The sequence below is a fragment of the Pectinophora gossypiella genome, chromosome 16 (genome assembly GCF_024362695.1).
Source record: "Pectinophora gossypiella chromosome 16, ilPecGoss1.1, whole genome shotgun sequence".
Lineage (NCBI taxonomy): Eukaryota > Metazoa > Arthropoda > Insecta > Lepidoptera > Gelechiidae > Pectinophora > Pectinophora gossypiella.
The window spans coordinates 1,005,943-1,020,601 of record NC_065419.1 but is presented as its reverse complement, the minus strand read 5'-3'; the positions used below and the strand labels follow the sequence as shown (position 1 = coordinate 1,020,601).

Sequence of the window (14,659 nt, the reverse complement as noted above, 5' to 3'; positions counted from 1 at the left end):
TGATGGTTTAAGGCCCGTTCTCCCTATCCATCCATAGGGAAGGCCCGTGCCACAGCAGTGGGGACGTTAATGGGCTGATGATGATGAAGTACCTACTGTGGCCTGGTGTGCGCGTGGAAAACGCAAAAGGGGCGGCCCACAGACACCTGGCGACGTTCAGTTGACCGAATATGTTAAAAACTCGGCATGTCATGGAAGCAAGCTACAGAGACTGCAAAAGATCGCGAGGAGTAGAAATCTGTTATTCGAGGCCTACGGCCCAACAGGAGATAAAGGGATTAGAAGAAGAAGAAGTGGGTACTTACCTGTAATTAAATACTGGCCCCGATTCCTGCAGACACCTCCTAATTTTAAGTTATACCCGTCATTTTTTTATCCGCCGAAATGAAAAGGGACGGATGATTGACAACTGTTAATTTAAATAAAATAAATAAAAAAAAAACGTTAACATCAAAAAAACATGAATCTCGCTCATATGCAATCCGTTTGACGTGTGCTGTCAAATTAAATTTATCGGATTATTGGACAATTTAAAATTTTGGAAGCGTTTTATAAATTTCTGCCTAAAATTAATGTTTTCCATAAGTTTTATGCCTATCGATTACCCGTCCCTTTCCTTTTCGGCGGATAAGAAAATGGCAGGTATAACTTGAAATAAACTTAGATGGTCTGTACTGGAATCAGCACAATTTACATAAAATTTGCTTTTGGACATCGTCGAATTATTGTGAGGTGGAATACCAACCTCATCAACCCTGGTGACAGGGTTATTACCGACCCGCAAAAGGCCCCTGACATGGCTTATGTAACGACTACATAAACATCAGTAAGTAGTACCCGGGATCAACGGCTTAACGTGCCTCCCGAAGCACGGATCATCTTACTTAAGATACGTAGTGTTATTCTTTATTTCAAAAATAAAAATAACAATTATATAATCGTATTTTTATATTAAAATCTTAATTTATTTTCATGCATGGTCAATATTTTATCTACTTCGACGGTTCGTTCCTTCAGTGTTGCCATTTCTTTCTCACTTAAAACATTATTTTTCTTTTCAGCATTTTTGACAAGGAAATGTTGTATAAATAGTTTTAAGCTTTCCCTGAACATGTGTAGTTTTGGTGGCTTCGCTATGCGGTGGAACACTTCCAGGGTAGACTGCAGGTCTTCATTCATGATAATTGACAGGAGGATTTGCCGCATGAATTTGACAGTTCTTTTCGTCAGGTCGGAGAACTCGATTATCTGTAGAAGAAAAAAAAGCACCTTATTACATAACGTCAACTAAAAAAAGTCTACGGAGTTTTAATGGAACCATGGAGATTGCTACTTAGCAATAAAGCCGGCTATTGTACTCTTCTATTTCTCTTTTGTTTGTAGTTTTGTATTTCCTATGTGTGTATCCCGTTATTCACAGGGTCCGCTTACCTAACATGAAGATTTGACAGGACCGGTTTTTTACAGAAGCGACTACCTGTCTTACCATCCAACCCACGAAGGGAAAACCAGCCCAATACAGGTTATCACATACCTCCAAAAATTCATTTCGCGGGAATCTGAACGTAGATTCAAAAATGATAAATTGACATTCAACAAGTTTATCTATGATAATTACGTTCAATAAATGATTCTGTTTCTGTGGGTTTCCTCACGATGTTTTCCTTCACCCCCGAGCACGTGATAATCATTAAGACAGTGTAGTAGAGTAGTTAGTGACGTCATATTACAATAAACAAAGAAACTGTCAAACTACGCGTCACGCAAATTACTTTTAACCCATTAGATAGTTTCTGTTTATTTTGTGTTACGTAACGTCACAGAAAGTTCAATCACGGATAAAAAATCGCATACTAATCTTGTAAAAATAAAATATTTAAAAACGATCTTTTATGGTTGAATGATAAACTACCATATACCGACATATTTCATATTTTATTGTCACAACATTTAAGTAGCCAATTAAAACACGCGAGTTCTTACCGCGTCAAAATCAGGGATATGAGACTCCCGATATTTCAACTCTGTTGCAAGTCCCACGGAAAAACTGATCATGGAATGACTGATCATGGCACTTGTAACAGTGTTCTCACAACCTCTTTGAAGAGGTAGAATGGATGGTGTCTAGAACAAACCAATTTGATAAAAAAAAATAACCTTACCTTTAGTATAGAGAGAGGTAATCCTTTCTCCATAATTAAATGTACTATGAACTGCGCCAGATTAGTCATGCCTTGCTTGGACAAGCCGTCTAGATCTTTGATCTTGTCCCAAATTGTGAATTGGAATGAGAGCTGAAAAATATAATGATATTGGCCCCGATTCCTGAAGACACCTCCTAATTTTATTTTAAGTTATATCCGTCATTTTCATATCCGTCGAAAAGGAAAGGGACGGATGATTCACAGCTCTTAATTTTAGGAAGAATGAGTAAATGAATGAATAACCCGGGCGAATCAAAAGGTACGTCGCTGGTATGCAGTCCGTTTGACGTGCTGTCTGCTTAACTGTGTCGGGTTATTGACGGATGTAAAATTTTTAGACGGTTGGTTTAGATTTGTGCTTAAAATTGACGTGTGTTCCATAAATTTTATGCTTGTCGATTACCCGTCCCTTTCCTTTTCGGCGGATAAGAAAATGACAGATATAACTTAAAATAAAATTAGATGGTATTTACAGGAATTAGCACCAATCTCACGCCTATATTCCACCGAGTAAGCATAGACTATAGAATTCCATTTGCTTCGATCCTGACACGCATCTCTTGTTTCCTCAACATTCATCAATCGTTTTATAAACGCACGCCGGTTCAGAGTAGATCGTACCGAACCTTTTCTAAGGCAATCTCCAATTTGATCAATGCACGTCCTTTGCTTTATATACTGATTTTGTAATCTAACATACATACGTACATTTTATCAATACATACATAATACAATTCTTTCGGCTGACGCCGAGGTTACCCGGTACAGTACCACCGGGTATTGTACCATTCTACATACCATTTATACGATACGAGTAAGCCATCGGTATTTATACCATATGCCATCTCTCTCTCTCTCTCTATTTAAGAGCTGCGCTCTTGTCAGTGGAGTAACCATATGCCATCTACATGACACTATTTATATGACATATCATCTATACCGGGTGTTAGTGACATTGTAACGAAACTTTGAGGGATGATTCAGGCCATGATTCTGAGTTAATATCAAGTGGAATTTTCCCTCGCAAAAGTATGGAACTGAAAATAATAAAAAAACACAAAAATCTTCATGAATTTTCCGACAGGAAATTCCACTTGATATCAACTCAGAATCATAGTTTGAATCAATCCCTGTATGATACGCCATTTAATATGACATGCCATTTGTATGACACGCCATTTATATGACATGTGATCTATATGACAGGCCATTAATATTATATACCATCCATATCAGAACAGTGTACCTACCTGATACTTTCTGTCAGTGTCAATGAGCTTGTGCGCCAGTACAGCGTAGTAGGGGTTGTATATCTTCTCCTGTAAGCAGCATGCCACCACCACGTGCGCTACTTCGCGCTGCTGTGGCCCACGCAAGGACAGCTGCTCCAGCTTCTCGAAGGCTGACATGTAGTCCTGGAATATGAGAGGATGGAAGTTAGACAGAAAATTTGGCATAGTCTATCATACATAACATCAGCCAACATACGTCCCACTGCTGGGCATAGACACCCTCAATCAACTGGAGGACTGCCTCCTGCCTATGGAGCATACTCCACCACGCTGCTCTAATCTATAATAATCACAGGATTTTACAATAATGAGACACTACGTATAGCTTAGGTATCACCACAAGTTAAGGACCTGAGGACGTAGTTCCTTATATTAGAGGGCACATAATCAGTCAAAAGTCCTTTATTGTCAATAAAAAAAACATCAGACAACACATATTTAGGGTCAAGATTCTATTTAAGTTTAACTATATTCTTCAATAACAATCTACCAGCCCTGCAGCAGTGTATGGAGTATGCTCCATAACCTCTCCAGTTCATTGAGGGGAGCCCTGTGTCCAGCAGTGAGTCCTGGATTTTAACGGCAAATGCCTGTGATGATAAGTAAGTCCTTAAGCAGATGGAAACTACAATTTAGTCTTACCTCAGCCGCCATAATGACGCAGAAGATGCTTCTTCTAACATCTGTGTTCATTCTCTGTTTTCTAGCAAGTTCCAGAAGCTTCTGGTCGCCGGTGGGCAGTGGTTTGGCTACGGGCTTCTCTGCCTGCGGCCTGTTGCCTTCCCAGGCTGATCCCACCACCCACCATTTCCCTCGTTCGTCGGCTGAAAGGAACGAAAAATAATGCATCAATTGATTTAAAGTCGTAACGCCGGCAGTTCTTTTAAAATCCAAACTCCATTGTTTTACTATTGTGTCTAGAATAAATAAATAATTAAATAAAATAAAATAATTTTTATTACGGGTAACTTAGACCCAGGTTGTTAGTAACAAATGATTTCTTACTCACTAATATTAGTATTACATAGATGCACAATACACACACATACACAATAAAATTGAAATAAAAATAAGACATTTATTTACTGCTCCTGTACAAGTGACTCATGGAGCAATGAGTCATGTACGGACAGTCCAGCCTACTTACAATCATGCTCAGGATACTGTTGGGGCTGGCGCGGATCCTACGAGTCAGTGATGTGCATCGTTTACGCATTGTGGTGTAAAAGCAGTCGACCCGCGCCTCAGCGAACATCCCTGACGCGCTGGAACGCCGCGGCAGCCCCATCAGCACCCTGAACGCGTTGTTATATTGAACGCGCAGCGCGCTGTATTGAAAACCTGAAACCTCTGCTTCTGCGCTGTGTAGAAACCTCGGCTTTACGAGGTTAAGGCGCGGGACAACGTTTCCATGTGAATGCTCTTATATATCCGTATGTTTAAATTCACCGCCGGCAATGCCGCTAAAGAACTTGCGAACTTACATATGTCAGAGGCCTTTAGCGACTCAATCATAACCCTGACACCAGGGTTGATGAGGCTAGTATTCCACCTCACAACCCACACGATAAGAAGAAGACTTGCGAACTTACTTGGTGCAGGCAGACATTGGCCAAGGAAGGATTAAATTACTTTTGGATAGCCATAGTATAAACAATAATAGTGTATATAAGCCGTTAAGGTGATTCGTTTTCCATACAAAAGTTGATGCAGTGCTACAGGAAAACGGATAGAGGAATATTGTTATAAAACCGATAAATAGTAATATTTTGGTGTATTATTTTCGCAAACTAACAAAAATTTAGGGTCCGAATACGAGAAGTACCATATTTCAGACCCTCAATTTTGATCAATTCTACATTTGTAGTGGTGGAGATTACAGTGTATTTGCTGAGCGTGTAGAGGTGTCAATGTTAGTTTGTGTGCGTGATAGTTTTTTTTTTCTAAAGGCTTTGACTACTTGACAAGTGTAATAGAATGTCAGTGACAATTTATAAAGAGATGTTGTATGAAGAGAATAAATATAAATAAAAAACTAAAAATACTACAATCTGAGAAAAGGAATATTGGAAAAATATTTTTGTAATAACGTATCTTATTTAAACATTTTTAAATAATGGGTAAATACCGTGTTTTAAAAGAGGACATATATTATAATAAAAAATCAATACATAAAATGAAATGGCTGTATGGGCATAGTTCCCTTTGCCTTACCCTTCGGGGAAAACCAAATCAAAAAAGAAGTTGTTGCATTTGCCGGCCTAAATAGTAGTCATTTATAATTAATTGTTTTTCCATCCAACATACAGATTTATTTATATTCTCTTTGCCGCGGACTTTTTGGTGGGACCGGGAACGGGAAGGTTGCTTTCTTCATTGAATAATCTAAATAATCAATACGAAGTGGTGTTTTGTGGTTAATGATCACATTAGTCGGAAAACATTCCCGATAGTATTATTAAATCGGAATATTCAATAAACAAAGTGTACCTATCTATTTTCGCTTTGCGCCAACAAGCCGCTTACTTCGTTTGGGGTTCGGAGTAGGAGTCTGCTCCGAGGGTGGGGGCTTAGGTTTCATAATTTCATTAATCATCATCAAGAAAAAAAAACACAAGACATGGCTGTATGTTCATAGTTCCCTTTGCCTTGCCCTTTGGGAAAAAAAATAAGATAAATTTTGAAATTCTTATGTATACGGCTGCACGGCTTTGCCTTTGCCTTTCCCCAAAGGGATAAAAAAGTTAAAAAAAAAAAAAAAATCTTATGTATAATAAACAAACATCACAGACATCATGACAAATCTAAAACTAACGAAAATCTTTTTTCTTTTTTCTATTTGACTTATTTATGAATTTTAATCAAGAAAACGTGATAATAAGTTCGACAGCAACCAGTTCAGGTCCCCGAAACAGCCCATTTCAGGCCGCGTATATAAGGAAATACTACTTCAATACGTCCCAGCCTCGTCTTTTTTTAACGTCCTCGTTATAAAAAGACGTCCTAACCTGAACTAACTAACCTAACAATAAACACCACGCGTAAATATATGTCCAGAAATGCGCTGTGAGTCGTCTGGACTGGGCGCGAAAACAACATAGAATTCGATTAGGTGCTAAGTGTCCCGCATGCTATCACCAGCTGTCACTGACATACGTATGAAGTCCCGCGGATTTTATTGGAACTAAATGACAAGTCATAATAATTATATGCGGATACTGCGACATCAGCGCTGTGCTTGCGGGACGTCCTGAAGCGCTATTACATCTTTCAAACGCGATGCGACAAAGTTTGAACCTACGCAATTTAGGAAAAATCTACCTTATTATTACTGTACTGTGATCGTTATTTGTAAAATCATACAATACATATACACAATTCTTTATACACAATATAATTATTATGACATATTGTGGACTTTTCGGTATACCTACAAAAAAGGAAGAATTCAACCATACGTTGTTTTGTTATATCTCAATGGGCTCAGGCAGCGTTTTCGCCGAAAGCTCCAAGTCGGCTATATTTGTAACGATAATTATGTTTGACATTCATCATCATTTTTGAACCATTTTATACAAAAAAAATACTTGTATAAATTATAAACCCTAAAGCACGCCCATGAATCACTCTACTCATTGGTGAAAACCGTATGAAAATCCGTTCAGTAGTTTTTTAGTTAGCCGCATGTTCACTGATGCGATTAATGCCTGTTAGAATTTTACAAAATAAAAAATACGGAAATTACGGAAGGTACTTTAGTGCAAAGTAAATTATTGTATACTTAATTATAATATTATTGGTAAAAGTGATACTTTTTGAAAATTCCGTAACAAATACACGGGTTCGCCAAATTCAATTGTAAAAAAAAAAATACAAAAAGTAAAAACAACTAAAACATGCAGTTGGGTTTGAACCGTGAACCTTAAGAATGGCGGCTACTGCTTTACCAAATGCGCCATTTAGAAGTTAGAAGTAGACTTCAAATTATGCATCTCTTTTAATAGCTAACCTAGTTCGCATGTGTGTGTGACAGCTTCGTGTTTGTACACAAATTGAAATGACATCAACTTTTGATGCAATGTTTCAATATGATATCTTCAGTAAATACTTCAAAATTGTAGCTTAACTTAAAGATAATGTATGTAAGATTTCGCCACCTAACATTTCACTGGGTCAGAACTCAACACTAAACGAATAAATGGAAAAAAATACGAAAACTGCAGAAGTAACGCCATCTACTGACGCAGCGTTACCTAGCTGACTGAAACACATCACCTTAATTAGGAAAGGAGCGCGCGCGAACTGTCTGTCTCGCTGATGTTTGAATGAAGTGTTACGTTCACAATCGTCTCTCATTCATTCATTCTTCTCAGAAAATCGCCTCCTGAGACCCACAGTTGAGAAATTTACTCTCTAGCACCCTCTTGGCTTACGGCATACATAATTATTGCTACTGTAATATTGCTAATGCTATTTCAATGATCATCGTGGCTCTTACTGTAGTACATTCTGTTATCGTATTATGACTTGTTATTATTAATTAAACACTGATGTGGAAGAAGCACTGGGTTTATTTTAATATAAAATATATTTGTCACAACATGTACAATGGTGCTAATTCCTATAAACACCATCTAATTTTATTTTAAGTTATATGTGTCATTTTCTTATCCGCCGAAAAGGAAAGGGACGGGTAATCGACAAGCATAAAATTTATGGAACACACGTCAATTTTAAGCACAAATCTAAAACAACCGTCTAAAAATTTTACACTGGCCAATAACCCGACAGAATTATGTTGACAGCACACGTCAAACGGTTTGCATACCAGCGAGATACCTTTTGATTCGCCCGTTATCCATTCATTTATTCATTCTTCCTAAAATTAAGGGTTGTCAATCATCCGTCCCTTTCCTTTTCGGTGGATAAGAAAATGACAGGTACAACTTAAAGTGAAATTAGGAGGTGTCTGCAGGAATTGGGGCTAATAGCCTCTCTCCCGCTATATGTTAAGAGAAGTGTTAGTTTTTTTAGAGGCGTCTGTAGTCTTTCCCGCGCATTATAGTTTAACCTTTTTATATCGTTGTTACTCAATGACAACTGTTAACATGACCGTCTGTACCACTTGCGTTTCGGTTTTCCTATAAGTTGCGTTTGGTTACTACACTACACTTACCCTTCAACAGATCCTCCAGCCTGATATTGAGCGGCGTGATATAGTTCCCCTTGCGTATAATCCCCCGCAGGGCTTTGCGTAAATGCTCCGTGTATCCAGGGTCGTAGCCCGGGATCTTGGTCAGGTTGTTGTTCTTGACAGCCATCAAAACTTCAAGCAGAAACTTTATTCGGGACCTGGAACGAAGCCAGATAAAATTAAGCCCTTTCATTTGATACCAAACACAATACCCTTGCGAGTTTTTTTTCTTCATCACTTTTTGTCCTCTAGAGGGCGCCATATTAAATTTAGTGTGACGTCACATAGCCTATAACCACCACACTTTCAAGACACTTTTAGTAACACCTCATTTGTCAAAATCTGATAGGTGGTTTGGAATTTAGGAGGGAATATACGTACACACATAGTGGTCAAACACAGAACCCTTTTTTTTCTTCTCAGCAGTCAGTCAAAAAATTTAGAAAAAAACGATTCCTACATTGCTCCATTCGGGTAACGAGTTTTTTTATCGAGAATTCGGAAGAAAATTAAGCCATCTCGCATGTGAGCATAATCTCGGAATATCCGTTTCAAAGAGAACTTCTTCCAACAAAAAAACACGAAATTCCTCGTCGAAAATCAGATCTTTTAGCATGACCAAAATACCGCAAATATCCAGAGAAATTCAGCAAAATCCTTGCTCGGGAACTTACGCATAACCCCCATACTAGCAACATTTGAAGACTCAGTAAAATCCTGTCAAAATTTAAATTTCCCCCTTACCCATCAGCAGCGGTCTCGTTGAGTGCCGCAAGCTTGCCCTGCACATCATGGATGAAGCTCCTCAAGGCCAGAGGATCTTCCTTCCTCATCACTCCGCCTACACTCCGCAGCGCCACCAGCACGCAGTCTATGTGCTTCTCTGTCAGGGACTCCGTAAGACGAGCTAGGATGTCGTACAGGAGGTTCGCGTGGTACAGCTGAAAGAGAAGGTTCAGATTTTATGCAAATATGACCCGTGCGAAATATAGGCCAAAAATAAGACGAAATTAAGTTTTTTTATGAAAATATCTTATCAACATCTCCCTAAAACGTAATCCCGTTTTCACCAAGTCCAAACGGACCCTGCACACCTAACCTGAAGATTTGACAGGTTGGGTTTTTTACAGAAGCTACTGGCTGTCTGATCTTCCAATCCGCGAAGGCTTTTTACCTGAAAAGACACCTACTTACCTATGTGGGTTTCCTCACGATTTTTCCATCACTGCTGAGCACCCGATAATCGTTTATGAACCATACATGAATTCGAAAACAATTTCGACAATCATTGGTGTTACTCAGCTCGTACTGGATTCGAACCTGCGATCTCACAGTGACAGTCAAGCGTTCCTCCAGTTGGGCTACTACGGCTGGTTTTATACAAAAACTTCTTACCTTGAAGCTGTACAAGTGAGCAAGACACGAGACAAGGTTGTCTAGTTCTTTGTCTTCCACTGGCTGCATTGTGTGAAGCATGTTGTCGAACCTTTCAGTCAGCTCTTGTAGGAAGTGGGCGCCTAGAGAATTTAAGATTATATGTAAATATACACCTGCAGTGCCTGAAGCATGGTAGAGTGTGCAAGGCACCACTTCCATTCCGATGAGTATAAAGATCAAATCAGCCAACGCAAGGCCATACTGGCTGGCAGCCCCGGATCTACAGGGAAGTAACTGGATTGGGCACACCTGCGGTGAATTAGACCTCTAAGGCCAGGCGCGCACTACGAGTTTGTCGCCGCGCGGCAGAAAAAAGCAGCGGCATAATGTCGCACTGTAATACTGTATCAAACATTTTTAAATTGTATTGCGCGCACTTGACGGCAGATCCGCCGCAGCGGCGCAGTATTACAGTGCGACATTATGCCGCCGTGGCTTGTTTTTTAGTGCGCCTAAGCGGCCACATAAAACGTCATTTTTATAAGATTTAATTAGGTATATTTCGTAAACTCATCGAAAACACTGTATTTTGAGAGGCGCCAGTGTGAGGTCTCGCACGTCCTAAATATTTTGCCACTATTGCTAAAATTCTTCCGTGGTGTGATTAGCCTACTTATTAGTCCGTGAGTAGATACCTTTACGGTACGTGTAATCTTAAAGGAACTCCATCTCACCTATCTCAGGTCCAACATTGGCATGCAACGCGGCTAGCAGCGCGGCGTGCTCAGCCAGCATCCTGTCGGGGGTGGCTTGTGACGTCACTACAGCCTGCTGCCACAGCGAGCTCACGCCCATGTTCACCGCGTGCCGGCTGTGGTTGGAGTACAACGCTTCTATGGAGGTACACGCCCAATGGAGGTTGCTGCCCGCAAGCTTGTTTAGGACGCCTGAAGGGTAAAGTTTTAAAATGATGATGTGATCCAGCCGATTTCGGCTACGGCGACTGCTTCAACTCCGATGTTCATGTGCTCACATGTGGCTTATATAGCCAATCTTATTGGAAAAGATCCTCGCACGTAGCGGGCATGTGAGTACACCATTTAAATATGTATAATTGATCGCCGTAGGCGGTCGGGCTTTCAATTCATCGCGCTTGGCGTCAAGCTCTAAGCGCCGTCGAAATTCATGAACTTTGGTATATAGGAGGAAAATGTCACCTAATAAATTCACATAAAATAGCGTAGCATCACGTCATAGTATTACATCCGATCCACGCCAGCCTTGTTTAAGTCCCACGTTATAATGGGCGAGCCTGTTGCTATTACAAAGGCGGAAATCCTAACTCATAAAATCCAATTCAGTGGTTTTGAGCCTGAGCCGGAATTAGAAGATGTAACTCTACGATGTAAGCCATGCGGACAGGTTCTCTGGACAGACTCTTGATAAATTACAGTAGGAAGGAATGAAAATTACGAAAGTTACGGATTTTTGGTTCGGTCATAAATTAGGGCTAGGTCTGTATTTAAGTTTTCAATGTTTATGTGCAATTTTAATACTTACTTTTAATCTGTCTTTTAAGCTGAATCATTTCTTTATCCGTACTTGCATCCTTGTTTCGTAAATGCGGCGGAATATAAACACCTTTCTCTTCCTGTAATATCAAAATTATAAGTAGGTGTAATAGATGTCTGGGACATACAATTTTAATTTAAAAGCGAATGGCCATCTCCTATGTCAGTACAAAACACAAAACAACAATACAATACAACAAAATAATTACCTTTATAACATTTCCTTCCTTATCTCTCTTCCTACCATAAATATCTTCCCAGACATCAGGTTTTTCTTCGCTCTGTTTGTTTTTACTACCTTTTTCTTTTTCTTCATCATCACCAGAAAATCCTTCCAAATCATCATCTTCATCATCTGATAGATGTGATACCTCATCATCACTGAACACTTTACTCAAATCTTCAGCTTTAATAATCTTTTCTTTACTTGTTTTTTTGGGTGATTCGGTTTCCTTTTTAGTTTCTATTTCTTTTAATTTCTGTTTGCTACTTGCCTTTTGAGATTTAGTCAGTTTTTCTGGAAAAATAATATGTAAATTATTAGTTAATGTAAGTAATGGAATAAGGCATTTTTTTTTTAAGTATATCCTGTCGCAGGATGTACTTTTTTCAGTTTAAAATCTTTCTATTTGAGTATAAATAAATTACCTTCTGGCTCATCATCAGATACTTCACTTTCTTCATCAAATGAATCTTCCGCGTCATCTTCATCAAGTGCAGATTCTTCATCATCAAAGTTAGATGCCTCTTCACCACTACCTAATACTGACAAATCACTTCCATCATCAGTTTCAGAACCTTCATCAGACATGTTATCAATTTCTTCACCATTTAATTCATCACTGAAATCATCTTCGTCATCTGATAGACCGCCCTTTTTATTTTTGTCAACTTTTTCTTTTTTCTTAGTTAATTTGTCGGTTTTTTGGCCATCTTTGTCTTTCTTCTTAACATCTTTGCCAGTGACAGTGGCCAGGTCTTCTTCAAAGTCTGACTCGTCTTCAACATCAGCCAAATGTTTCTCAGCTGCCACTATTTGCTCTGAAGTCGCCCTGTCACATATTTCTAGTAAATCTGGTATGAAGGTGAAGGAATATTATTATATATATTAGTTTTTTTAACCTTATTTAAAACCAGCTCTGGAGCAGCACCGGTTGATTAAGGAGGAGCTTGTGCCCAGTAGTGGAACATATACATATAGGCAGTTTTCAGAAGTATAAATCTATTAAATAGTAAGCAAAGCTACCATGGAAACAGTCCCTTGACATCCTAAGATGGATATGATGAAACCATACTGCAATAAGAGTGTCTCCCCTAACCGCAACCAGGACTCCCCACTGCTGCGGTGCTGGATACAGCTAAGCGCTGCCGTGCCCAGTGTTACTAGAATGACCATCGTCACTAGTTTGAGCCACGCTCTTGTCGGTGTAGCAATCTCCATTCTTGTCTATCAAAGCAAATTCTTTTACTTCCTTATAAAACATGACATTCAACATGACCTTCTCTTTAATCTGTTCCATGTAAGCTCTTCTTCATCTTTGCCTTCCTCTCTTTCCTTGTAGCTTCCTCTCTATGATGTCTTTAATAAATTAGTTGTATTACTAACATTAGAATACATTATATATTATGTTATAATATATTATGTTGTTTGAAACTAACATTGTATGGATGAAGTCCGAAATAAATAATTTGAAAAAATATCTTAGAGAGACTATAAAACTATGAAAATTATTATATTTAGGTTCATATGATTTTTGTATTAATTTCAAAAGGATACAATCTAGTCCATCATCAGCGAAGAGCTTATTCTTGTTCTTAGCCTTGTTTAGCCCCAGTTGTTTCTCCAACTTTTTGATCATCTTATCTTCTTCTTCATTAGCTTCCACAAGCATCTTCTTCCGTTGCTGGTCCATCGCCGAGTTCAATTTCTTCACTTCCCTTTGTTCCTTCAATCGTTCTTTGCTGAGGAGGTCCAGGGAAGTTGGCTGGACTTTTTGTTTTTTATTCTGTAAATTAAATTAGTTATAATTTTTTTATTTGATTAGTTAATAAATATTATGGAATTTATTTTCTCTTATGTTTTACTATATTTTCCTTTTAAACTATAAAACATAAAAGAGAAACAGTTTATTAACAGCAGACATGGTAGATACTTTCTAATAAAATATACTCTTATTAAACTAAATAGTAACCTATAATTGGCTCTTTTGTATCTTATATTATTTAATGTAGCTGTTGGTTTTTAAAAAAGTAAATACTTAAATAAATAAATCTTCGGAAAATTAATATGACTGCTAAATATGCGTTTATGTAGTCAACAAACACTACAAAAACAAATTATAGATAAATGAAACGATGCTAAAATAACACATTACCAACTTGTAAACAAAATACGTGAGGTTATATTTTTATAATACCTTGACATTCATTAAAGATTTATTGGTTTAACAATTACCTTGACTTGCGTTTCTGGTTCTGCATCATCAGCAGGACGTTTGACGAACTTCCCTGGAGTAAATCCTGGTTGATCTACTATGGTTTTCTTCTTCATGTAATGTTCTTGTCGATGCACCTTTTTCTCTTGTCTTTTCTGTTTCCGAAGAACTTTTCGAGTATTTACAAATTTCGGCTTATGTGCATTTTTGGGTTTCTTCATATTGCGTATAAGATTATTCTAGTATTTGGTAGGACGTACTAAAAACCAGAATATTTATATTTAAGATTTTAAGGTTATGTCTGTGTTGCCCACCTGGATTTGACACTGACAGTTGACATTCACGTAATAACTCATGGTAATGTTTCTTTTAAGAAATTTCATAGTACATTGTAAAGTTAGCATATTTAGTGTAAAGTAAACGAATTTTATAAACAAATATAAATAGTGTAAAGTAAACGAATTTTATAAACAAATATAAATACTTTAACGTATTCTTTACATACTGTACAGTACGAGTTAACTTTACCAAATTACCTAAAATTCTCCCCAACTACGTAATGAACTTAAAATAACTTTCAAAAGCT

The 14,659-nt window shown here is 38.1% G+C and overlaps 1 protein-coding gene across 1 annotated transcript; it reads right to left on the bottom strand.

Moving 5' to 3' along the window:
- Positions 1-930: 930 nt before the first annotated feature.
- LOC126373956 (nucleolar MIF4G domain-containing protein 1 homolog) lies at positions 931-14,634 on the bottom strand. Its single transcript, XM_050020355.1, has 13 exons — positions 14,094-14,634; positions 13,416-13,644; positions 12,287-12,712; positions 11,848-12,155; positions 11,628-11,718; positions 10,802-11,014; positions 10,086-10,207; positions 9,435-9,631; positions 8,673-8,848; positions 4,139-4,320; positions 3,455-3,619; positions 2,163-2,294; positions 931-1,248 (listed from the first exon to the last, which is right to left on the bottom strand). Exons 1-13 carry the CDS (start codon positions 14,292-14,294, stop codon positions 952-954), a joined length of 2,739 nt encoding a protein of 912 aa, XP_049876312.1. The 5' UTR covers positions 14,295-14,634; the 3' UTR covers positions 931-951.
- Between the last annotated feature and the right edge of the window lie 25 nt (positions 14,635-14,659).

Excerpts from the sequence above, each read along its gene's own strand:
- LOC126373956 (XM_050020355.1), bottom strand. The coding sequence starts at position 14,294 with ATGAAGAAACCCAAAAATGCACATAAGCCGAAATTTGTAAATACTCGA. Across the intron at positions 12,156-12,286 it reads ATCTGATGATGAGCCAGAAG|AAAAACTGACTAAATCTCAA; the intron begins GTAATTTATTTA and ends TTATTTTTCCAG. Across the intron at positions 9,632-10,085 it reads CTCACTTGTACAGCTTCAAG|CTGTACCACGCGAACCTCCT; the intron begins GTAAGAAGTTTT and ends CTTCTCTTTCAG.